The sequence below is a fragment of the Pleurodeles waltl genome, chromosome 7, assembly GCF_031143425.1.
Source record: "Pleurodeles waltl isolate 20211129_DDA chromosome 7, aPleWal1.hap1.20221129, whole genome shotgun sequence".
Classification (NCBI taxonomy): domain Eukaryota; kingdom Metazoa; phylum Chordata; class Amphibia; order Caudata; family Salamandridae; genus Pleurodeles; species Pleurodeles waltl.
Window position 1 is genome coordinate 1,145,291,867 of NC_090446.1, and position 26,096 is coordinate 1,145,317,962.

Sequence of the window (26,096 nt, forward strand, 5' to 3'; positions counted from 1 at the left end):
GTGGATGACCTGGCAAACATGTGTCGTACCACTTTGTCGCACCTGTGCTCCGTTGTTCAAATGGATGTCCACACAGTAGTGTTTAGTGACGGTGTGTGGGGATTCCCAGGTTGCAACCATGTAGATGTTGCCAAGAACACTAGGGTTGCACCCCTCTTCCTCGCTGAGTGCGTCCAGAGGCGTGTGGGTAAAGTCATCCCCACGTTTGCATTTGCATAGTATATTTAGATAGTTTCCGCTCTCCATTATTCGACCGTTTCTCTGGGTAGTGGTGTACCTCTGCTTGCGCTGGAAAAGGGGACGAATAGCTGGTTCCCCTTCCGAATTGCTTTAGTCTTTTGTAGGTAGTACATGATTACTCCTTGCACGTCCAAGATATTAATTCGGAGTCTTTAGGTCCTGAAAGAAGGCTGGCAGTTGGATGCTGTAGTTGATGTGAAAATGCAATACCATCTTTGGTAGGAACTGTTAGTTCATTTGTACTTGAATTTGTGGATTTGAAGGTATGGTTCCTGGATTGTGAGTACTTGCTAATCCTGTAGAGTGACATGATGGTTATTAGGAACGCTACCTTTAAAAGGTTAAAAACATCAGCTCCATCTTGTGCATTGGTTCAAATGGTTCCACAATGAGTAGTGCGAGTACTGTGTTTAGATTCCACTTGGTGCTGCCCTTGGTGACGTCCCTCTTTGATCCTGTCAGGAATCTTTTCATTACTGGTATTGTGAAGAGTCTGCTCCCTTTTCTTTCTCTGGTGTACGCGACTACAGCAGCCAGATGGAATTTTAGTGATGCGTGGGTCTGGCTGCAGTCTAGGAGGTTGGTAAGGTATGTTAGCGCCATACTGTGCTCTGTCCTTGATGCTATTCTTTTTTGGTCTCTGCACCAGTGGATGTATCTGATCCACTTGGCTGTGTGGCACTTTCTAGTGTTTGTTTTTTTGCCTCTTCAGGATTTCCTTTGCCTTGGGGAAGCTGTGGGTGCCTAAACGCTAGGTATTCAGGAGCCATGCTGCTAGGTTACGTGCAGCTGATTCTGGGTGACACAAACCTCTGATCGGCATAGTTAACAGGCCTTAGGTTGCTTTGTTGGTATGATTTGTCCTCTGGACATCTCTAGTAGATCCGAATATCATGTCTCTAAGGGCCACTGTGGGGGTGCTTCGCACAGGTGATGTTCCTGCTTGCCTGGCCCTGACCAGTAACCTTTCATTCATTGAAATCTGTGGAAAGGTATAGGCAAATTTCCCAGTCTATCAACACGGCATACTCCTTGGTCTAGCAGTGTGGAAACTTGGATGCACAATTTTGGCATTTTGAGATTTCTGGGATTGTAAACAGGTCTATGACTGGTGTTCCTTCCTGTCTGAAAACACTGTAGAGTACCTTCTGCTTCACCAACCATTCGTGGGAGCTTGCTCTCTTGCCTGCCCAACCTGTCCGCTTCAGTGTTCTGCTTACCGGCAAGGTGTATCTAACAAGGTTGTATTCCATTGGATTGCCCACTTGCATTTGTCTTGTGCTAGTTTTGACTGTGAGAATGACTTTGTTGCCCACTGCTTGTTGAGAGAGAACCTAGTTGTGATGTCCATCTTTATAACGGTCTGTCTCTTCACATGCATCTGCAATGCCTTCAGCGCTAGGAATACCATCTTCAGTTTCAGGTAGTTTATGTGTTTCATGGCTTCCACAAGGATTTAGGATTGGGCTCAAAGTCTAGTTATGTTTTGCTACGAGAAAGTACACTGAGCAAACGCTGCTGCCCTTTGAGGGACTCCATAGCTTACTATGATGAGTTCTTGACCTCTTGTAACTGTGTGAGTTTCTGCTCTCAACGTTCTTGTCTGTGCGGAAAAATGAGGCAGTAAGTTCTATGTTGTGAGTATCTTATAATGTTGAAGATCCAAGTGTGTGAGGCAACTACACTCTATTCCTGCAGTAATCCCCCATTTCCCCCCGCCCAACTGCGGTTATGTGGCAGGGATGTTGGTTGGTAGGTTGTTGATTGGTTGCTTGCTTGTTCCTCCTCTTCCTGGTTGCCCTCTGCCTTTTCTGTAAAAAGGCAGTCTTGCCAGGTGTTGCCACTATGGTTGAACAGGCTGGTGAGCAGCTAGCTGGCTGAAGCCCTGCTGCTGGTGGTATTGGTGGGTTGGTGAGGCACCTGCTCTGCATGCTGGTATTCTGATGGAGGTTCCTTTCCTCTTGAAGTACCCTCTAAACCAGTGGTCTCCAAACTTTTTTATGCCACATGCACCCCCCCCCCCAGTTGAAAAACAAAAATAATTGGGCCCCACTCAGAAGTTTTCACAATTATTTTATAAAGATGTCAATGTTTAAATATGTCTAGACATATTTAAACATTGCAGTTAAATACTGTTAACTTTTTTAAAGTGCAATAACATGTTTCTGCTTAAAACAAAACACATATCTGTGTAATGCTTCTTTTGGCCAGAGCCTGGCACCCCCACTGGAATCACTTAAGGCCCCCCAGTTTGAAGACCACTGATCTGAACTGTAAGCCCCCCTTGGCTGTTTCATTGACCTTAATTTGCTGGAGGGCTTTGACCTCGGTGGTCCCGAAGACAGCCTTCCCTGTGAGTAGCAGGTTTATCACGGACACCTGCACTTTGGCTGTGAAGCAGTAGACCCTGAGCCACACATGCCTCCTGACTGTGGCGCCCGTGCACATCTGCCTGCTGGTGGTATTGCAGTATCCAGAGCAGATTTGAGGCTGGGGATGGCGATTTTCTTGTCCTCCTTCCTGCAGGACTCTTTGCTCTGAATTCCTCTGGAGCGTGTTACAGGAGTCCTTCCATTTCTTCCCATTGTTGGTGGCTGTACCTGTTCAGAAGAGCGTTAGAATTTGCAATTCTCCATTGTGTTGCCACCTCCCTTTTGATCTTCCTACTCACCAGGTGAATTCTTTTGCTTTCCTTTTACTGGTGGTAGCCCAGTTGACGTGAGGGCGTTGTTCCTTGTTCTGGCTGTGGCTGCTATGATCGAGTCAGCCTGCGTTTCGTTCTCCTTGATGTACTCGGGCGTTTTGTAGAACACTTTTTTCCATCCGAGGAGTAACTGCCCTAGCTGTGGCAAGTTCCTTGAATGCTCATTTACCCTGGTCTAGAATACTGACAAGCATGGATAAGTGTAGGCTTGCCTTCTGTGACAGCATCAGGGTTTCAGGGCGGAAGCTTGATTCCTCCCTCTCTTCCTGCAGCTGGACCCGTATGTGTCTGCCCTCCTGATTTGTCCATTGTACACTGACAGGTCGTCAGGGGGCTAGGTCCTCGAGGGGTAGCCGTCAACTTCTTCCTCTGGAAATTCAGAGTCTGCATCTTGCCACTTCTTGAACTGTTTCTCCATCATGCTGGGTTCTTCCTCCTTGTAGCTGAAGAGGTCCTCCTGCTCTTCCTCTGGTCTCTGGCATCAATGGTGCCTTGATGTCTGGCAAATCTTCTTCAAGTCCCTCAGCTCCGAGGGTTTTATGGGAATACAGAACGTCTCGAGGGAGTCAAACTCCTTCTTACGTTGCAGGAGCACTGCCATTTCAACTTAGAGTCAGGGTCATTTTTTTCGACCTTTAGTGAGCGTTCAGCCTCTGTCGAAGATGGTTTCCTCTTTGGGGCAGTTAGCTCTATGTCCTTTGTCTCCTTGTCCTTTTACTTCGGCACCTCCTCTGCCGAAGTCAAAGATTGTTTAAATGGCTTGCCCTCATCGGTGTCGTTTGGTCGGGATGTGTGCAGTGTTGGTGCCGAACTTCGTTTGTCAAGTGTTTTTCTGGCGCTGAAGTGGTCTTGAGGGTTTTTGGGTCTTTTGTTAACTTATGCTTGGTCTTTTCAGAATTTCCTTGCCATTTTCTTCGCAGCTTCTACTCTTTTGGCGTCAACGGCACTCCCCTCAGCATCAGACTCTCCTTCCTGTGCAGACTCAGCTTCTTCAATATTTTCCTCATCGTTGCTGGTGAGACCCAGGTCCTTCAGAGATTCTTGTGTTCTGTGGGTGTCAGTGATAGTGTGGTGTGCGGATCGCTGCTTCACTCTGGCCGAGAGTTTTTGGTACGAATTTGGCACAGTGTTCAGAACCTTCCGTGTTGTGACCCGGTAGAAGACAAAGGTTTACAGAACTTGTGTGGATCCCTCTGCATTAACTTGTGGTGGCAGTTTGGGCAGAATTTAAAAGAGGTGTTTTCTATATCCCCATCTTTTCCTCTCCTCTGCATTCTCTGACCACGGGTCTTGCAGCAACGCCTGCTGCTGACCTAGTCTCCTGATTGGCTAGAGGATGCTCCCCTCCCTGACGTCGATGTTCTTCGTGGACTCTGGCACTTTTTGGTGCTCTTATCTTTTTCTGCTTATTTCTGAAGCTCCTCTGGTGGGCTTCCATGCCCACACGCAGAAAAAAGGATTGGAAGATGGCGTGTATGCAGAGGACCTCCTGGGGCGCTGTCTAACAGTGCTGTCTAACATCACATAAAGGGATAGACTTAACACCAAATGGTAGTCAACGACACCCACACACAAAAAAAAACGGAAAAAAAACACCGAAGGACAAAACATGATTCTGGACTCAGACACTAGATGGTGGAAAAAAATGCACAGCATGTGAATCCAAAAAAGGATTAATAGTGCAAAAAAATAATTTTCCTGACTCCCTTAGAAAAGCCAAACAAAGATGGGAAAAGGACCAACTTTTATACTAGGTCTAGCAGTTGTCAGGTGTAATGTATTTAAGATTATCGGTTACCACCTCGTCCCCTCACTCCACAGAGCAACGGAAACAATATATGGACCTTTTTGGAGGGAGGTGAGGTGAGAATGCATGAGGAAGGGAGAGGCTACCTAAAAACATGTAAAGGTATGTGGACCCTGGAAAATATGCAGGGGAGCTGCACAACCTGAGAAAGCCCCTTTGAGGTGGGTGAAACGTCGGGCTATGAGTGAGTATTACTCACTTTTGTCACTTTGTGCACATGAGCATTTGCACTTTCTTAAATACACTTTGAAAAATAGAGGTATCGTTCGTCCGCCAACATGAAGCTACAGACTATTTTGACCAAGTGAGAAGTGTTTTAAGGGTACAGCCATGTCACATTCAGGCCATGCTCAAGACAACCATAGATGAGGAAATCTTCCCTCTCCATACATCAGCTTTCATTTCACTCAAATACAGTCATAAAATCTTTGATTATACTAAAGTACAGATAATGACTAAAAGGACCCCCGCTAAAATGCCAAGCACCTCCTTATGTCTGGTACATCTCAACACCATACACTAGGAAAAGCATACAGAAAAGCCTCTACATAGCCAGTCTATTCAGAAGGCAAGATTCCACAGAATTAATTCTACGTTTTGTGTGCGCTAGTAATCTTGCAGGGGAACTTACCTATGTATTAGCAGATCTGTTCTTAAAAATCTGAATCTTAGTTTGTCAGAATCAGACAACTGATGAATATTAACGAGGTAGGTTGCAAATTATGACTCACGACGAATGGAGGAAATCACAAAAATAGTAGCCTTCTGAAGTCAGAAGACAAACACAAATGTGAATGTTAAAGTGAACACAATCTTTTTAAAGAGAAAATTTTCCTTAAAGTAAGCAAGACTGTATTTAAAAGAACAAATGACTTACCTTCGGTAACATCTTATCTGGTAGACACTATCTAGCTGCAGATTCCTCACTTCAGAATTGTCTTCAGGAGGCAGACTGGATCCAGAACATTTTTGTGAGCAGAACCCCTGCGCACCTTTAGGTGGTGCCGTTCAGCTCTAAGTGGTGTCGTCCACACCAGAAGTGACTTGAGCGGGGCCTGTATAGAAGCCACCCCAGTGAGCTAAAGTTAGTTTCTTTCATGACTTTCCACAGCAGAAGAGCGCAGCCACAAAGAACACTGACCACTGGTGTGTGGATCAAAGGCCCTGAAACAGGGAACAGCCCTGAACTCTAAAATCAATTCACAAAGCGGTGAAGCTGGGTGCGTCAGTTAAGGAATCTGTGGCTAGATAGACACCACCTACCAGAGCGCAGGGGAACTGCTCATCAAAAAAATGTCGGATCTAGGTTGACCTCTTGAGATAATTCTAAGGTATGGAATCTGTGGCAAGAAGACTATCAGCTAGTAAATTTTAATTATTTTTGCTTGTTTAAGAGCATGTAGTGATCCCCTGGCTAATACTTCCTCTTCAACAAATTTGTTTTTACATTCACAAAGGACAAGAGGTCCCCAATTTGATCCCTTCCCTTTTGTTATGCATTACAACCTTTGAGATGCAGGTAATATGTCAATGTTTTGTGACCAGATTTCCAAAGGAAAACATTGATACGTTGGATACAAATTTGGTATTCGGAAGGGATGCCTACAACACATCCGTTCCCTTGAGACCCTACCGGCTGATTAGCACGCTTAACAAATTACTGATTGATTGAACACACCCCTTTCAGATACCTAATCGGTATCCATTCAGAATCCCATTTTAGGAGTCGGAAAACAATTGCCAAGCCCTAAAACGGGATTAGTACATCAGAAAACACATTTTAACAGTCTCAAATGAGAAATTGGAGTATTTGCAACTATTGAAAGGCTAAGTACATCTTGCCCCAATACCTTTGCCTCTATCTTAACCATTAACAGATCAGAGTAGTTGCACTCAACGATAAAGAACATTTGAACTGGTAAGTAAGCACACACGAGTATTCTGCTCCGCCAAACGCCTCACCACTGCAGCAGAAAAATATATAAGATTAAACATCATCTTTTATTTACAAAGTATTCAAACTTGTCTCTGACCAAATCCTCTTGTCTCATGGAAACCTCTTCATTTAGGACTTTAAGATACACTGGGACAATAAAAAAGCTAGTGCATTCTTCTAGCCAATATACATTCTGGGTGGAAAAAAAAGTCACTTGCATTCTGTAATGAAAATGTCACTTACCCAGTGTACATCTGTTCGTGGCATCAGTCGCAGTAGATTCGCATGTTCTGCAATAGCTCGCCATCTGGTGTTGGGCCGGAGTGTTACAAGTTGTTTTTCTTCGAAGAAGTCTTTCGAGTCACGGGACCGAGTGACTCCTCCTTTTGTCTCCATTGCGCATGGGCGTCGACTCCATCTTCGATTGTTTTTCCCCGCAGAGGGTGAGGTAGGAGTTGAATTGTAGTAATAGTGCCCATGCAATGGAGTGACTAAGTATGCACGTATTTAAGGTTGAGATGATACATATATAAATAATTGAAGGTAACTTCCAAACTGCTACAGGCTCCCGGGGAGGCGGGTGGGCACATGCGAATCTACTGCGACTGATGCCACGAACAGATGTACACTGGGTAAGTGACATTTTCAGTTCGATGGCATCTGTCGCTGTAGATACGCATGTTCTGCATAGACTAGTAAGCAGTTATTTCCCCAAAAGCGGTGGATCAGCCTGTAGGAGTGGAAGTAGTCTGAAATAATGTCCTTAATAAGGCTTGACCTACTGTGGCTTGTTGTGCGGATAACACGTCTACACAGTAGTGCTTGGTGAATGTGTGAGGCGTAGACCATGTGGCTGCCTTACATATTTCTTGCATTGGGATGTTTCCTAGAAAGGCCATGGTAGCACCTTTCTTTCTGGTTGAGTGTGCCCTTGGTGTAATGGGCAGCTGTCGTTTAGCTTTAAGGTAGCAGATTTGGATGCATTTAACTATCCATCTGGCTATACCTTGTTTTGAAATTGGGTTTCCTGCGTGAGGTTTTTGAAAGGCAATAAAGAGTTGTTTAGTCTTTCTGATGTTTTTTGTTCTGTCAATGTAATACATTAATGCTCTTTTGACATCTAATGTATGTAGTGCCCTTTCAGCTACGGTATCTGGCTGTGGAAAGAACACTGGAAGTTCCACTGTTTGATTTAGATGGAACGGTGAAATAACCTTTGGCAAAAATTTAGGATTGGTCCTTAGGACGACTTTATTTTTGTGTAGTTGTATAAAAGGTTCCTGTATTGTAAACGCCTGAATCTCGCTTACTCTTCTTAGGGAAGTAATGGCGATGAGAAATGCCACCTTCCAGGTTAGGAACTCTATTTCGCAGGAGTGCATGGGTTCAAAAGGTGGACCCATAAGTCTAGTTAGGACAACATTTAGGTTCCATGAAGGAACAGGTAGTGTTCTTGGTGGTATAATTCTCCTAAGGCCCTCCATGAATGCTTTAATGACTGGTATCTTATATAGGGAAGTTGAATAGGTAGTCTGCAGGTATGCAGATATTGCTGCAAGGTGAATCTTGATGGAAGAGAAAGCTAGGTTAGATTTTTGTAAGTGAAGCAAGTAACCCACTACATGTTCTGGAGTTGTGTGTAATGGTTGTATTTGATTAATATGGCAGTAGCAAACAAACCTCTTCCATTTACTTGCATAGCAGTGCCTGGTGGATGGCCTTCTGGCTTGTTTTATGACTTCCATACATTCTTGGGTAAGTTGTAAGTGCCCGAATTCTAGGATTTCAGGAGCCAGATTGCTAGATTCAGCGATGCTGGATCTGGGTGTCTGATCTTTTGGTTGTGCTGTGTCAACAGATCTGGCCTGTTGGGCAATTTGATGCAGGGTACCACTGATAGGTCTAGCAGCGTTGTGTACCAGGGTTGCCTTGCCCAAGTTGGTGCTATCAATATGAGTTTGAGTTTGCTTTGACTGAGTTTGTTTACCAGGTAAGGAAGGAGAGGGAGAGGGAGAGGAGGAAAAGCGTAAGCAAATATCCCTGACCAGTTCATCCATAGGGCATTGCCTTGGGATTGTTTGTGTGGGTATCTGGATGCGAAGTTTTGGCATTTTGCGTTCTCCCTTGTCGCAAACAAGTCTATCTGAGGTGTTCCCCAGAGTTTGAAATAAGTGTTCAGAATTTGGGGGTGAATTTCCCATTGGTGGACCTGTTGGTGATCTCGAGAGAGATTGTCTGCGAGTTGATTTTGGATCCCTGGTATAAACTGTGCAATTAGGCGAATTTGGTTGTGAATTGCCCAATGCCAAATTTTCTGTGCTAGCAGGCTTAACTGCGTGGAGTGCGTCCCGCCCTGCTTGTTTAGATAATACATTGTTGTCATGTTGTCTGTTTTGACGAGAATGTATTTGTGAACTATTATTGGTTGGAAAGCTTTTAGTGCTTGAAAAACTGCTAGAAGTTCTAGGTGATTGATATGCAGTTTTGTTTGATGTACGTTCCATTGTCCTTGTATGCTGTGTTGATCGAGGTGTGCTCCCCACCCTGTCATGGAAGCATCTGTTGTTATTACGTATTGTGGCACTGGGTCTTGGAAAGGCCGCCCCTTGTTTAAATTTATGTTGTTCCACCACAGAAGCGAGAGGTAAGTTTGGCGGTCTATTAACACCAGATCTAGAAGGTGACCCTGTGCTTGAGACCACTGTGATGCAAGGCATTGTTGTAAGGGCCTCATGTGCAGTCTTGCGTTTGGGACAATGGCTATGCATGATGACATCTTTGCCTGTATCCTTTGTGTCGGATACATGCGTTGTATGATGGTGTTGAAATTTAGAATTCTTTGTGGACTTGGAGTGGCTACTCCCTTTGATGTGTCTATTATGGCTCCTAGGTATTGTTGTACCTTGCGCGGCAGAATGTTGGATTTTGTAAAGTTGACGGTGAACCCGAGTTTGAAGAGGGTTCGTATGATCTGATTTGTGTGATTTGAGCACTGTATGAACGAATGGGCCTTGATTAGCCAGTCGTCCAAATATGGGAACACATGTATCTGCTGCCTTCTTATGTGTGCAGCGACTACCGCTAGACATTTGGTAAAGACTCTTGGTGCTGTTGTTAATCCGAAAGGCAGTACCTTGAATTGGTAATGTATTCCTTTGAATACAAACCTTAGGTATTTCCTGTGCGATGGGTGTATTGGTATATGGAAATAAGCATCCTTGAGGTCTAAAGTTGCCATGTAGTCGTGTAGTTTTAGCAATGGCAACACTTCTTGTAGTGTGACCATGTGGAAGTGGTCTGATTTGATGAAAGTGTTCACTACTCTGAGGTCTAGGATTGGTCTCAGCGTTTTGTCCTTCTTTGGTATCAGAAAGTACAGTGAGTAAACTCCTGTGTTTATTTGTGTGTTTGGCACTAATTCGATTGCATTCTTTTGCAATAGTGCCTGCACTTCTATCTCCAGGAGATTGGAATGGTGTGTTGTTAAATTTTGTGCTTTTGGTGGTATGTTTGGAGGGAATTGTAGAAATTCTATGCAATAACCATGTTGGATAATTGCTAGAACCCAAGTGTCTGTAGTGATTTCCTCCCATGCTTTGTAATAATGACCTATTCTTCCCCCCACTGGTGTTGTGTGGAGGGGGTGAGTGACCTGTGAGTCATTGTTTAGTAGTAGGGGTTTTGGGGCTTTGAAATCTCCCTCTATTTCTAGGGAATTGGCCTCCTCTATATTGTCCCCGAAAACCTCCTCTATACTGTCCCTGGTAAGTGGACGGTGTTGCTTGTGAGGTGCTGGCTTGTGTGCTTTGACCCCGAAACCCCCCTCGAAAGGGCGTTTTACGGAATGTGCTGTAATTCCCTCTGCTCTGCGGGGAGTAGAGTGCGCCCATGGCTTTGGCAGTGTCCGTATCTTTTTTGAGTTTCTCAATCGCTGTGTCCACTTCTGGACCGAACAGTTCTTTTTCATTAAAAGGCATATTGAGAACTGCTTGTTGAATCTCTGGTTTAAATCCAGACGTTCGGAGCCATGCATGCCTTCTGATAGTTACAGATGTATTAATTGTCCGTGCAGCTGTATCTGCAGCGTCCATGGAGGAACGTATCTGGTTGTTGGAGATGGTCTGTCCCTTCTCAACCACTTGTTTTGCCCTATTTTGGAAGTCCTTGGGCAGATGTTCAATGAGATGTTGCATCTCGTCCCAGTGGGCTCTGTCATAGCGCGCAAGTAGTGCCTGGGAGTTCGCGATGCGCCACTGGTTTGCAGCTTGTGCTGCGACTCTTTTACCAGCTGCATCAAACTTGCGGCTTTCTTTATCTGGGGGTGGTGCATCTCCAGATGTGTGAGGGTTGGCCCTTTTCCTAGCTGCTCCTACAACAACAGAGCCTGGTGGCAGCTGTGTAGTGATGAAAACCGGGTCCGTAGGAGGCGGCTTGTACTTTTTTTCCACCCTTGGTGTGATTGCCCTACTTTTGACCGGCTCCTTAAATATGTCTTTTGCGTGCCGGAGCATACCAGGGAGCATAGGCAGGCTTTGGTATGAGCTGTGGGTGGAGGAGAGTGTGTTGAACAAGAAATCATCCTCGACCTGTTCTGAGTGGAGGCTTACGTTGTGAAATTGTGCTGCTCTAGCCACCACCTGAGAGTACGCGGTGCTGTCTTCTGGTGGAGATGGCTTTGTAGGGTATGCCTCCGGGCTGTTATCTGACACTGGGGCGTCGTATAGGTCCCATGCGTCCTGATCTTGGTCACCCTGGCTCATGGTGGTGTGAGCTGGGGAGTGTGATGGAGTTTGTGCTGGTGAAACGTTAATCACGGGCGGAGGAGAGGGTGGTGGTGTAACTCTTTTCACCACTTTTGGTTGTGGTGCTTGTTCCGTCTGGAACTCCAACCTTCCCTTTCTCCTAATGGGGGGAAGGGTGCTTATTTTTCCTGTCCCCTGCTGAATGAAGATACGCTTTTGCGTATGGTCCACATCAGTTGCTTGTAGCTCTTCCTCAAACCTATGCTTTTGCATTTGGGAGGTTAGCGAGTGCTCTTCTGTATAAGAGCCTGAAGCTGGGTCGCTTGCAGTTTGTTTCGGCATTGAAACTTTGTCTGCGTGTTTTTTCGGCTCCGAGGTGACTTTTTTCCTTTTCGGGGCCGAAACCTCTCGGCGTCGATCTGTTTCGGTGCCGCTGTCTCGGCGTCGAGCCATGTCTACACCGGTATCTCGGTGTCGATGCTTGTCTCCAGCACTTTCTCGGTCCCGAGAAGGCTGCGTGCCGGTGTCTCGACCGGAGTCGGACGATCTCGGCACTGTTTGGGCCTTTTTCGGTGCCGACGGTCGGTCACCGAATTTATGGGTCGAGCCATGGCCTGGTGGCAGTGGCGTCCCCTGGGCCTTGTAAATGTTTCTTTGTGTGGTTTTCGACGTCTTACTCACGGTTTGTGTGTCGTCGAATCCTTCGGAGTCTGAGTCTTGGATCGAGAAGGTACCTTCTTCTTCCTGTTCCTCGAACTCCCGTTGGGCTGTCGGTGCGGACGCCATTTGAAGTCTTCTGGCTCAACGGTCTCGGAGTGTTTTTCGGGACCGGAACGCACGACAGGCCTCGCAGGTGTCTTCGCTGTGCTCAGGTGACAGGCACAGGTTGCAGACCAAGTGTTGGTCTGTGTAGGGGTATTTATTGTGGCATTTGGGGCAGAAACGGAACGGGGTCCGTTCCATCGGCGTTCTTCAGCACGCGGTCGGGCCGACCAGGCCCCGACGGAGGATCGAAAAAACGACCCCGAAGGGCACCGGAGCTCTTCGATGCGGTGTGGAATCTAAGTACGCCGATCCCGAACGCAACAATACCGACGAAAATCTTCCGAAATTAGCTAATTTTCCGTTCCGAAACTCGGAGCGACAGGAACACGTCCGAACCCGATGGTGGAAAAAAAACAATCGAAGATGGAGTCGACGCCCATGCGCAATGGAGACAAAAGGAGGAGTCACTCGGTCCCGTGACTCGAAAGACTTCTTCGAAGAAAAACAACTTGTAACACTCCGGCCCAACACCAGATGGCGAGCTATTGCAGAACATGCGTATCTACAGCGACAGATGCCATCGAACTTATATTTCCGGTTAATATATTTCTGCAGATTTTTCATCCCATGAATTATCGTTCCATTGAACTGACTGCTCTGGAAAAACACTTTTTCCAACAAATCTCTCTCCTGCACAACTAGGTGGTACCATGCCCCAAACTATCTCCAAACATGAGGACACGAGCATACTAGGAACCAACAGACATGCTGGCATTATTTCATGGTACTTTTGCCACACCCTGAGATGTGGAGTGGAACAGAGAGAACAAGAACAATGACAATTAATGCATGCAACATGTTTGCCTACACTTTGGGATCTTATTAGTTGTGCACTAACTGGGAGAGGAGGAGGAAAGAGGGTGGCGAGTAAACTGTGGGAAGATTATATATCCACCTAAAGGAAAATGTTACTTATCCAGTAAGCATCTGTTTGTGGCATGTAGTGCTTTAGATTCATATGCCTAGCAGAATCCCGCCATCTAGTGCTGGGCTCGGATTTGTGCAAGTTGTTTTTCTGCAAAGAAAATCTCTTAAGTCATTAGGTTTGGTGAATCCGCTTGCTGGTAATGCACATGGTAATCAGCTCCAGTGTGATTGTTTTCCCGAAAGTTGGGTGAGAGTGAAATGTGGAGCAGAGTGTAATATAGTGAGATGACCATGCTGAAAAATGATAACTGGGATCATGAATAGGGAACTCTGTCATCTGTTTTGCAGATATGTGGAAAGTGCTGCTAGATGTACCCCTTTAGATGTAAAAAGCTAAATGAAATGAGTAACATGCAATGTCTTGAACGTTGTGGCTCCTAAGGATCAATATGTATGGAATTACAATAGTGAACACATTTTTCTATTTTGCGGCATAACAGGCACAAGTAGTGAGCCTGTGTGCTTCTTTAAGAATGTCCATTCAAGGTTGTGGTAGACTCAAATAACCAAACTATAGGACTTCAGGAGCCAGATTGCAAGATTGAGGAGTCAGATTTCTCCATAGCTCTGCGTGAGAAGGTCCTGACTGTTAGTCAGTACCTCATGGGGAACTACTGAAAGTTATAGGAGCGTGGTGAACCATGCTTGCCGTGCCCATTTGTAGCCATCAGGATGAGAGTAAGAGATGCGTGTGGGAGTTTGGGAACCACAAGCGGAAGCAAATATCCTGGATACACTCATCCACAGAGCGTTGCCATTAGACGGTGGGAACCTGACCTGAAGGCAAAGTATGGGCATTTGACATTTTCTGCTGTGACGAAAAGTTCTATTTCTGGTTGACCCCAATGACGGGAGTATGGGAAGAGGACTTGCGGGTGAAGTTTCCTCTTGTGGACATGCTGGCACCAATTGCTGAGATCATCTGCAAAGTCTGCTCCCGTAATGTACTCTAACAGGTGAATGTTATACCGGAGGATCCACCTCCAAATGGCACGGGCTAGACGAGAAGGCTGAGGGGACCTGGTGCCCATGCTTTTGGAGATAATAGATGCCAGTCATGTTATTTGTCTTGGACAGGATGACCTTGCCAGGAAGGTGAGAAGGAAGGCTTTGAGCAGTAGGTGAACAAGTAGCAACTCTAGGTGACTGATATGGTGATGTCTCTGGCTGATCTTGAGAATGAGCTTCCCTACCCGTGAGGGAGGTGTCTGCTATTACAGTTCTCTGCAAAATTTGGTCTAGGAAAGGTCGTTATTTGAGGAGATTGTTGGCGTTCCAACACTGCAGAGAGTGGCAAGCTTGAAGGTCGACAAACACTACTTCTTACCATTGACCCTCCGCTTGAGTCCAATGGTGCACTAAGCACTCTTGCAAAGGACACATGTTCAGTCTGACTTGAGGTACTATTGCTATGCATGAAGCAGTCATAACGAGGAGACACATGACTGTCCTCACTGGGACTTACCGATCAGGATGGAAATGGGGAATGAGCACCTTTGAGGATTGAATCCGGGAGCCGCTGGGTAAGCTATTCCTCGCTGAGAATCGAGGATGGCTCCCATGTATGGTTTTATTTTAAGGGGTTGGGGGTGGGATTTGAATGTGTTGATGGTAACGCCTAGTCAATAAAGTAGGGTTATGGTGGTCTGATTGTGTTAGAAGCACTTTTGACGAGTTGCACTTTTGATGAGCCAGTCATCTAGATAAGACAAGTGAGTAGCTAGTACTGTGAGATATTTGGTGAAGACTCTTGGGGCGGTTGTGACCACAAAGGGAAGCACTTTGAATTGGAAATGCTGCCCATTATCACAAACCTGAAGTATCAGGTTGAGGACGGCCATGAAGTAATCTTGTTGCAATAACCGGATGACATCTTGAAAAGTGACCATGTTATAGTGCTCTGAGCGAATGTGTTAGTTTAGGGGGTCTGAGATCCAAGATTAGTCTCAGTGACCCGTCCTTTTTAGGAATAAGGAAGCAGAGTGAATAGACTGCTATGCAATGCAAATGCAACAGAACTGGTTCTATGGCTCCTTTGGTGAGAAGTGTCTGAACTTCCTTCAGTAACTGTAGATGTAGTGGTGAGTTTGGAGGTATGGAAGCGAGCGCCAGACAATAACCATGTTGGCTAATGAGGTGATGTTCCGCCACGCGGGAAGAAACCCTTGTATTCGTACCCAGACAGGTGTTCTATAGTCGGGGGAGATGATTGTTAAGGGTTTGTGGCAGTGGCTTTAGTGAAACCGCTCCACTCTTGCCTCTGCCTTTGGAACTGTTGCTGCTGTAGGAGCCTCTGTAGTATCCCCTAGGTGAGATAGTTTGTGCCTGAGGACGCAGATAGGAGGTGGAAGTGTCTGTAGAGATGGAAGTCACGTTGAGGGGGCAGCGAGTAGAAGTATTCACAATTAGTTTGCCCTCAGAGGCAATCTCATATGCCAGCTTCTTGTTTTTGTCTGGGAGAAGTTGGAAGGGTCCATCCATCTCATCCCAGTGGGCTATTGTCTTAGTGGGCGAAGAGGCCAAACGAGTTGGTGATCCAGTGGTTGGCACCCTTTACCTGTGGCATCTATCTTTTTGTTTTCTTTATCTAGTGGGGGTGCCGCACCACATGTTTGTGAATTTTCCCTTTTCCTTGCTGGGGCGAACACTAATGAGTCAGGTGGTAGTTGGCCTTTTATGTTTGTAAGGTCAGTATGTATGTCTTTTTTTTAAAAATTGATTTATATATATTTTTTTATTAAACTCGATCCAGTGGTGTTAGGACACTGGCCTTGACCAGGCCCTAGAAAATATCATGTGTGTTTCCTAGCATGCCCTTGAGCATCAGCAAGTATTGTGGCAAGCGCTTGACTAGAGGAAGGGGTTTCAAATAAAAAAAATGGTTCTCCAGTGGTTTAGTGTGGAGCTGAAGCTGAACCTTGTGATAAGTGGCAGTCCTACCTATGACATCGTGATCAGTGGTGGTGTCTGCAGGTGGGTCTGCGTCATGTGGGTCCCGCAGGTCACTGTGTGGTGGAATGGAGAATTGATCTTCGTCATCCCAGTCTCCCCAAAAGAGTGGTTGGAACCCTCTGGTGAGTGTGTGAGTTTGTGAGTGAGTGTGGTGCAACAGGCAGTGGTGGTGGGTTGAGGTGTGCTGGGCTTGTAACCTTATCCTCCTTTTCCCTGTGCTTTGGTGGGATCGGTGTCTCCAAAGCTTCTACAAATGTTAATTGCCTCTTGGCTGGTTGTGCCCCAGTATAAGGAGGTCTTCCTAGAATACAACCAGTGTCCAGGGGTATGACTAGGTGTTTCTGACTAGTCGTTTTCTTCCTGCATCCACTTGAGCACGGGTTTTACAGGCTTGTATCCGAGTGCATGCTTGAAGGAGTAGGACTTTGGCAGCTTTGGTACCAATGTTATTGATGCCAAGGGTCTTGGATCCGAAGATGCCAGTTTCGGCACCATGGCGGAGCGCTGTTTTGGTGTCCCCGCTCTTGACATTGAGGGTCAGCTCGACTCAGATGGTGTGGACGTCAGATCAGGAGCTTGATTCTTTTGCTATTCTTTCGGCAGCAAGCCAGGGCTGAGTATGTCAGATGCAGCTGTTCAGTGATGACCATGGCCCGAGTGAAGACTTTGGTCAGTCTGAACTGGATAGATGACCCTTTGAGACGGTTTGCTGGGGCTGGGAAGGAGAGGGCACAGTTGCTCACTGCTTGACCTGGTGTGAGATCCTGCCTCTCCATCTCGGAGCTTGAGCTGTCTTCTGGCGAAAAGGTGCCCTCATCTGCTGCAAACACCTGAGCGAGACCATCATGTTGAAGGTCCTCGGGTCTAAAAAGGTCCAGTGTGACTTTAGGGCTGCAGCAGGACATTTTGAGTCATCGGGCTCGTCGGTTAAACAGTGTCTTCTTGGACCTAAAGGACTAGCAGGCTTCTCAAGTAGCTTCCTGATGTTCCAGAGAGCGGCACAAGTTACACACCTGATGTAGGTCGGTGCATCAAATCATGGCCCGGGGAACTCTGGCACATCGGTTCCGGATTTGGAGTGCAAACTATCAACTAAGAGCCATAGTCCACATCAGGCATTTCCTCCAAAGGAACGACTTAAAGAACACAGTGAAAACCATGGGCTTCTCTTGAACAGAATACGAGAATGCTTTATTCAGATGCATCATTAAGATGTGACTTGTGCCTCTTAAAACAGTTTTTCCCATTCTGATGCCCGGCTCTTCTCTTTAACCAATATATTTTAAAACATTACACAAGTTTTAGCCTCTCTGAAATGGTTCACTCCAGCAATATGATGCATGTATAAAATATAGCATTCGTTACCTACAAGCTCCATATATCAGGTTGGAACATGGATATCAACAAGTAAACCTATTCTTCGTTTTGAAATTTCCAACTTTAAGAAAAAGTCTGCCCTGAAGCTTTCAAAAGGGCAAGGCGAAATGACAGACATGCCAATTGCGTTAAGTATATAATCTATCTCTTTATATTTTATTATCAAGATTAAAAACACTTATTGTTTGTGATCTGCAACTTATATAATAATGTTCCCCTTCCTATTAATGTTTAGTATGTACACATTACGCAAAACACTGCCATCTCAAATAAACGCTCAGTTCACGCAACTCAACATCAAAAATATAAATGTGCCATAATTTAACTATCCAATTACACGCAATTCAAAGGGAAGGTGACAGTAACAAAAGCACTTCAGAACAGACACAATGATGTTTCAAACGTACACTTTGGGGGGGGGGGGGGGGGGGAGGGTTTGAGAAACCATGCAGCAATACCACAAAAGAACCCTAAAGCAAAGCTCCATTGGAATAATATGAACATTTTTAATTGCCAGCAGCCCAACCATGTAGAGAGGTGAGATGCATAGTGTGTAATATGTTGTTGGCCAATAGCCATCCGTGACCTTTTATCTGCCTGACTAAGGAAAATGTCACTTACCCAGTGTACATCTGTTCGTGGCATTAGTCGCTGCAGATTCACATGCTGTGCATGGTCCGCCGTCTGGTGTTGGGTCGGAGTGTTACAAGTTGTTTTTCTTCGAAGAAGTCTTTGAGTCACGAGACAGAGGGACTCCTCCTACTTTGGTTCCATTGCGCATGGGCGTCGACTCCATGTTAGATTGTTTTCCCCGCAGAGGGTGAGGTAGGAGTTGTGTATGTTAGTAATAGTGCCCATGCAATGGAATGACTAAGTATGTACAAAATGAAGTTTAAAGTAATATATTTACAAATGTACAAATGTTGAAGATGACTTCCAAACGGCTACAGGCTCCCGGGGAGGCGGGTGGGCGCATGTGAATCTGCAGCGACTAATGCCACGAACAGATGTACACTGGGTAAGTGACATTTTCCGTTCGGTGGCATGTGTAGCTGCAGATACACATGCTGTGCATAGACTAGTAAGCAGTTATCTCCCCAAAAGCGGTGGTTCAGCCTGTAGGAGTGGAAGTAGTTTGAAATAAAGTTCTTAGTACAGCTTGACCTACTGTGGCTTGTTGTGCAGTTAACACGTCTACACAGTAGTGCTTAGTAAATGTGTGAGGCGTAGACCATGTTGCTGCCTTACATATTTTGTTCATTGGAATATTTCCTAGAAAGGCCATGGTAGCACCTTTCTTTCTGGTTGAGTGTGCCTTTGGTGTAATAGGCAGCTGTCTCTTTGCTTTAAGATAGCAGGTTTGGATGCACCTAACTATCCATCTAGCTATACCTTGTTTTGATATTGGATTTCCTGTATGAGGTTTTTGAAATGCAATAAATAGTTGTTTTGTTTTCCTAATTAGTTTTGTTCTGTCAATGTAGTACATTAGTGCTCTTTTGATGTCTAATGTATGTAGTGCTCTTTCAGCTATTGAGTCTGGCTGTGGAAAGAACACTGGCAATTCTACTGTTTGATTTAAGTGGAACGGTGAGATGACCTTTGGTAAGAATTTTGGGTTGGTTCTTAGAACTACCTTATTTTTGTGTATTTGAATAAATGGTTCTTGTATAGTAAATGCCTGAATTTCACTTACTCTTCTTAGAGATGTAATGGCAATGAGAAATGCAACTTTCCACGTTAAGTATTGCATTTCACAAGAATGCATGGGTTCGAAAGGTGGACCCATGAGCCTTGTCAAGACAATGTTGAGGTTCCATGAAGGAACAGGTGGTGTCCTTGGTGGTATTATTCTCTTTAGGCCCTCCATAAACGCTTTAATGACCGGTATTTTAAATAGGGAAGTTGAATGAGTAATCTGCAGGTAAGCAGATATTGCTGCGAGATGTATTTTTATGGAATTAAAAGCTAGATTTGATTTTTGTAGATGTAGTAAATATCCTACTACATCTTTTGGAGATGCATGCAATGGTTGGACTTGATTATTATGGCAGTAACAAACAAATCTTTTCCATTTACTTGCATAGCAGTGTCTAGTGGATGGCCTTCTAGCTTGTTTTATGACCTCCATACATTCTTGTGTGAGGTTCAAGTGTCCAAATTCTAGGATTTCAGGAGCCAAATTGCTAGATTCAGCGATGCTGGGTTTGGATGCCTGATCTGTTGTTTGTGTTGTGTTAACAGATCTGGCCTGTTGGGTAGTTTGACATGAGGTACTACTGACAGGTCTAGTAGTGTGGTATACCAAGGTTGTCTTGCCCATGTTGGTGCTATTAGTATGAGTTTGAGTTTGTTTTGACTCAATCTGTTTACTAGATATGGAAGGAGAGGGAGAGGGGGAAAAGCGTACGCAAATATCCCTGACCAATTCATCCATAGAGCATTGCCTTGAGATTGCCGGTGTGGGTACCTGGATGCGAAGTTTTGGCATTTTGCGTTTTCTTTTGTTGCAAATAGATCTATTTGAGGTGTTCCCCAAATTTGGAAGTAAGTGTTCAGGATTTGGGGGTGAATTTCCCATTCGTGGACTTGTTGGTGATCCCGAGAGAGATTGTCTGCTAGCTGGTTCTGGATCCCTGGAATAAACTGTGCTATTAGGCGAATGTGGTTGTGAACTGCCCAATGCCATATTTTTTGTGTGAGGAGACAACTGTGTCGAGTGTGTTCCCCCCTGTTTGTTTAAATAATACATTGTCGTCATGTTGTCTGTTTTGACAAGAATGTATTTGTGGGTTATCATTGGTTGGAATGCTTTCAACGCTAGAAATACTGCTAACAATTCTAGGTGATTTATATGAAACTTTCTTTGATGTACGTCCCATTGTCCTTGGATGCTGTGTTGATTGAGGTGTGCTCCCCACCCTGTCATGGAAGCATCTGTTATCACGTATTGTGGCACTGGGTCTTGGAAAGGCCGCCCTTTGTTTAAATTTGTACTGTTCCACCATAGAAGCGAGATGTATGTTTGGCGGTCTATCAACACCAGATCTAGAAGGTGACCCTGTGCATGTGACCATTGTGATGCTAGGCACTGTTGTAAGGGCTGCATGTGCAATCTTGCGTTTGGGACAATGGCTATGCATGAGGACATCATGCCTAGGAGTTTTAAGACCATCTTTGCGTGTATCTTTTGTGTTGGATACATAGCTTGTATCACCTTGTGAAAATTTTGAACCCTTTGTAGACTTGGAGTGGCTATCCCTTTTGTTGTGTTGATTGTCGCTCCTAAGTATTGCTGTGTTTGACACGGCAAAAGGTGTGACTTTGCATAGTTGATGGAGAAACCCAGTTTGAAAAGGGTTTGTATAACATAATCTGTGTGGTGTAAACACTTTGTTAGCGAGTTGGTTTTGATTAATCAATCGTCTAGGTATGGGAACACGTGTATTTGCTGCCTCCTGATATGTGCAGCTACTACTGCTAGACATTTTGTAAAGACTCTTGGTGCTGTCGTTATTCCGAATGGCAACACTTTGAATTGGTAATGTATTCCATCGAATATGAACCTTAGGTATTTCCTGTGCGAGGGATGTATCGGTATATGGAAATACGCGTCTTTTAGATCTAACGTTGTCATGTAGTCTTGCTGTTTCAGTAGTGGTATTACGTCTTGTAACGTGACCATGTGACAGTGGTCTGATTTGATGTAGGTGTTTAGTGTTCTGAGATTCAATATTGGTCTCAGACTTTTGTCCTTTTTCGGTATTAGAAAGTACAGTGAGTAAACTCCTGTGTTCTTTTGTGTTTTTGGTACTAATTCTATTGCGTCTTTTTGCAGTAATGCTTGAACTTCTAGTCCTAGAAGGTCTATATGCTGTTTGGACATCTTGTGTTTTTTCGGTGGGACGTTTGGAGGGAGTTGGAGAAATTCTATGCAATAACCATGTTGGATAATTGCTAAGACCCAAGTGCCTGTTGTTATCTCCTCCCAAAATTTGTAGAACTGGCTTAGTCTTCCCCCCACTGGTGTTGTGTGAAGGGGTTGAGTGACTTGTGAGTCACTGCTTGTTTTGAGGGGTTTTGGGCCCTTGAAATATTCCCCGGTTTCTTGGGAATTGGCCCCCTCTGTATTGGCCCCGAAAGCCTCCCCTTTGATACTGTCCCTGGTAGGTAGACGGTGTTGTTTGCGAGGTGCTGGCTTGTGTGGCTTGACCTCGAAACCCTCCTCTGAAAGTAGTTTTGCGAAATGTGCCAAATGTGCCTCTGCCCTGCGGGGAATAGAGTGCGCCCATGGCTTTAGCTGTGTCAGTGTCTTTCTTTAATTTTTCAATTGCAGTGTCCACTTCTGGTCCAAACAATTGTTGTTCATTGAACGGCATATTGAGCACTGCCTGTTGTATCTCAGGTTTGAAGCCGGATGTGCGCAGCCATGCGTGCCTCCTTATCGTTACAGCAGTATTTATAGTTCTTGCAGCTGTATCTGCTGCATCCATAGAAGAACGGATTTGGTTGTTGGATATGTTTTGTCCCTCTTCAACCACTTGTTTTGCCCGTTTTTGGAATTCTTTGGGGAGGTGCTCGATGAGATGCTGCATCTCGTCCCAATGGGCTCTGTCATATCGCGCTAGGAGTGCCTGCGAGTTGGCGATGCGCCACTGATTTGCAGCTTGTACTGCAACCCTTTTCCCGGCTGCATCACACTTTCGGCTCTCCTTGTCTGGAGGTGGTGCGTCGCCTGATGTGTGGAAGTTGGCTCTTTTACGAGCTGCTCCTACGACAACTGAATCTGGTGTCAGTTGTGATGTAATAAAAGCAGGGTCTGTGGGTGGTGCCTTGTATTTCTTCTCCACCCTTGGGGTTATTGCTCTGCTTTTAACTGGCTCCTTAAAGATTTGTTTAGCGTGCCTTAGCATTCCAGGAAGCATAGGAAGGCTTTGATAATTGCTATGGGTGGAGGACAGGGTGTTAAAAAGGAAGTCATCCTCGATAGGCTCTGAATGTAGCGATACGTTATGAAACTCTGCTGCCCTAGCTACCACCTGAGCATACGCTGTACTGTCCTCAGGTGGTGAGGGCTTAGTGGGGTACGACTCAGGGCTATTGTCCGATACTGGGGCGTCATAGAGATCCCATGCGTCCTGGTCATCTTGGCTCATGGTGATATGAGCTGGTGATTGTGACGGAGTCTGTGCCGGTGATATAGGAGTTGCCGGTGGTGGAGAGGGTGGTGGAGTTACCTTCTTCACCACTTTTGCTTGTGGTGTTTTTTCTTGTTGATGGAAATCTAGTTTCCTTTTTCTTCTGATTGGGGGAAGGATGCTGATCTTCCCTGTACCACTTTGTATAAAGATCCGCTTTTGCGTGTGATCTACAGCTGTTGTTTGTAATTCCTCCTCAAACCTGTGTTTTTGAAGTTGGGAGGACAGTGATTGTTCCTCTGAGTAGGAACTGGCTTTCGGTTCGGTTGCTGGGCGTTTTGGCACCGAAACCGTGTCTTTTGTTGTTTTCGGCTCCGAAGAGATTTTCCTCTTTTTCGGTGTCGTACCTTCTTGGCGTTGACCATCTTCGGTGCCGCTATCCCTGTGCCGAGCAGCTTCGGTGCCACTGTCTCGGTGTTGACCCTTTTCTGCGGCAGTATCTCGGTCCCGAGATTGCTGCGTGCCTGTGTCTCGACCTGAGTCGGACGATCTCGGCACCAGCTCGCCCTTTTTCGGTGCCGATGGGCGGTCACCTACTTTATGGGTTGAGCCATGGCCTGTCGGCAGTGGCGTCCCCTGGGCTTTGTCTGTTTTTCTGTGTGATGCTTGTTTCGACGTCTTACTCACGGTTTCTTCGACATCGAATTCTTCGGAATCGGATTCGTGGATGGAGAATGTTTCTTCTTCTCCCTCTTCCTCGAACCGTTGTTGTCCTGTCGGCGTGGACGCCATCTGCAACCTTCTGGCTCTTCGGTCTCGGAGCGTTTTTCTCGACCGAAACGCTCGACAGGCCTCACACGTTTCTTCTTTGTGCTCGGGTGACAGGCACAAGTTACAGACCAAATGTTGGTCTGTATAGGGATATTTACTGTGGCATTTAGGACAGAATCGGAACGGGGTCCGTTCCATCAGTCTCGATGTTGCACGCGGTCGGGCCGACCAGGCCCAGACGGGGGATCGAAATTACCCCGAAGGGCTACCGGAGCTCTTCAAGATTCGGTGTCGATTCCAATCTAACCCGATACCGAACAAAACAATACCGACGAATTTTCCATTGATTCTGACTAACTTTCCGACCCGAAACACGGAGCGAAAAGGAACACGTCCGAACCCGATGGCGGAAAAAAAACAATCTAACATGGAGTCGACGCCCATGCGCAATGGAACCAAAGTAGGAGGAGTCCCTCGGTCTCGTGACTCGAAAAGACTTCTTCGAAGAAAAACAACTTGTAACACTCCGACCCAACACCAGACGGCGGACTATGCACAGCATGTGTATCTGCAGCTACACATGCCACCGAACATAAATTTATAATGAAGCATACCGTTTGCCACGAAGGGCTATGGAACAATGCAGTCTGTATATGAACATGGATTAAACAATACATCTTTAAAAGACAGTCTAGATGTTCCAGGGAATAGTCAACTTCACATGAGCATGTAGCCCAAACTCTACAGCAAGGCCCCTCAAAAGTGATTGCAACCAAAACACCAACAGACAAGTGTCTTGTATCAAACATTCGAAAGTGCTAGTTCAGCAAGTTTTTCCATATTGGCCGACTGACTGCACGTCATTTTGGCTACAGATGAGCTGAGGTATAACTTGCAGAAATTCCTAAGCGTGATGTACAGTCGGATCCAAGTAAATACATATTGCTCAAACTGCTTTCTAGAATCCACTGATGAATTATGCATTGCTAAGGGCCACCGTACCTCACCTGCTGCACACATTCTCTACATTTTGACTAATCCTGCCAAACTCCACGCTCCACTTCTGCTGCTTAGTTAGGCCCCCCACCCTCACACCAACCTTTACCACTCTGAAATCCAGGCCTCACCACTGAGGTAAATGTTGCTATCTTATCTGTAAATATGAGCAACTGCAAAACCATATGCAAAACCCTCTCAGTCATATCTTTAGAAGCTTACCACAATTATAGCGATCCTTCCTCCGACATCGCCTACCACACTGATCGGGGGTTTCTCTTTTGCCATCATCACTTTAAAGAAATATACAGGAAAAGATCAAGTTTAGAAACCACAGACCGTTTCATACTGTTATGACATGCAAGTACATGCAATACTGCAAGCGAGGTGCGGCTGAAAGAATGGAACCAACCAGACTAAAAACACATTAATATAAGAAAGGGCTTTCAAAAACATTTTTATAACAAATCAAAAGTCAAGTGTGACAAACAGCATTAAAAAATAAATTGTGTTGGCCAATGGATTCCATATCTCGCCCAAAGGCTTCACAAAAGCACATTTTTTAAGAGGCAGCAGTGACGACTGCCCAGTACACCGAGTTGCTGAACAGATGCAGATCTTGAGATGAAGACTTTTACTTATGTCAATTAGCTAAGGGAGTCCAGTATTAAATCAATCTCCAAGAAGAAATAAGTTATGTACAAATCAGAGCCCTAGAATGACAAAAGCTATGCATGCAGGAAGGTCAGACACTCATCCTGCAAAAGCGAGCTGCTAAATCAAAAACGATCATATAGACAAGCCCCCCTCTGCTGGCAGGTTCCATCTCAAAGACACGAAAGAGCAGCATTCACGCAAGCAGTTCAACTAATACAGCTTTCTAAGAAAGGCACACAGTTTAAAGCAACTACAAAAGAACTCTATTCCAGAGAGACAAGATAGGATAAAACACTGGTGAAGATTTCTGTTTGGACAGCGCAACAGAAGATTTTAGCGGGCAGAACATCATACAAATGTTCTACCAGTAACACACCTCCAAATGCCAGGCTGCACACAGACGCATGCTCCATCAGCAGAGAAGCAGACAGCGAGCTCTTTTGAAAGCGGACCAGATCAATACTTCACAGGCCATGCATCCCTTGTGGTAGAAAGCCAACGCAGCAAATTCTTTATACTTCTCGTTCCTGATGGAGCGGGGGAGGGGTTATGGCAATAAAAATTTGTGGAAAGGATGCTACCTGCCCACATGAGACTGAACATCACAGGGCAATTAGGGGCACACAGAATGGATGGGATACACAAGCAGGAAAGGAATAATTCAAATCCTGCCAGTTTATCTCTACAATTAAACTCCCATTTGTGACACGGTCCCTCCTGTTTCACCTTCACTTGACTTTAAATGTGTTCATCGCAGCCTTCTTTCCCCCACCTTCCTTCCCATGTTCTGTGGGTACAATCTTGTGAGTGGGTACCGCGATTCATGTATTTATGTAAAACGTTAAAATGGCGCTCATGCACTGGACACTATGTGAGTCCTTTAGATTAGAAGAAACTGTACACTTCACAGAAAACTAGCTTTTAGTATGTTAGAATTTACATTACTGCTGTACGATGGAGAACTGAAAGCATTGCTAACAAGCTAATGTTTACAGATACATGCATATTAAGTGATCTGTATTAT

At 45.3% G+C, this 26,096-nt stretch overlaps 1 protein-coding gene across 2 annotated transcripts in view; it reads right to left on the reverse strand.

Annotated features, from left to right (window-relative positions):
- The window catches only part of PRPSAP1 (phosphoribosyl pyrophosphate synthetase associated protein 1), a 168,557-nt gene that overhangs the window by 17,903 nt on the left and 124,558 nt on the right, over positions 1–26,096 (reverse strand). For both annotated transcript variants that reach the window (XM_069200221.1, XM_069200220.1), the window contains one exon: positions 24,638–24,708. In XM_069200221.1, the coding sequence (XP_069056322.1) occupies positions 24,638–24,708 (71 nt within the window). The remainder of the gene's footprint in view (positions 1–24,637; positions 24,709–26,096) is intronic.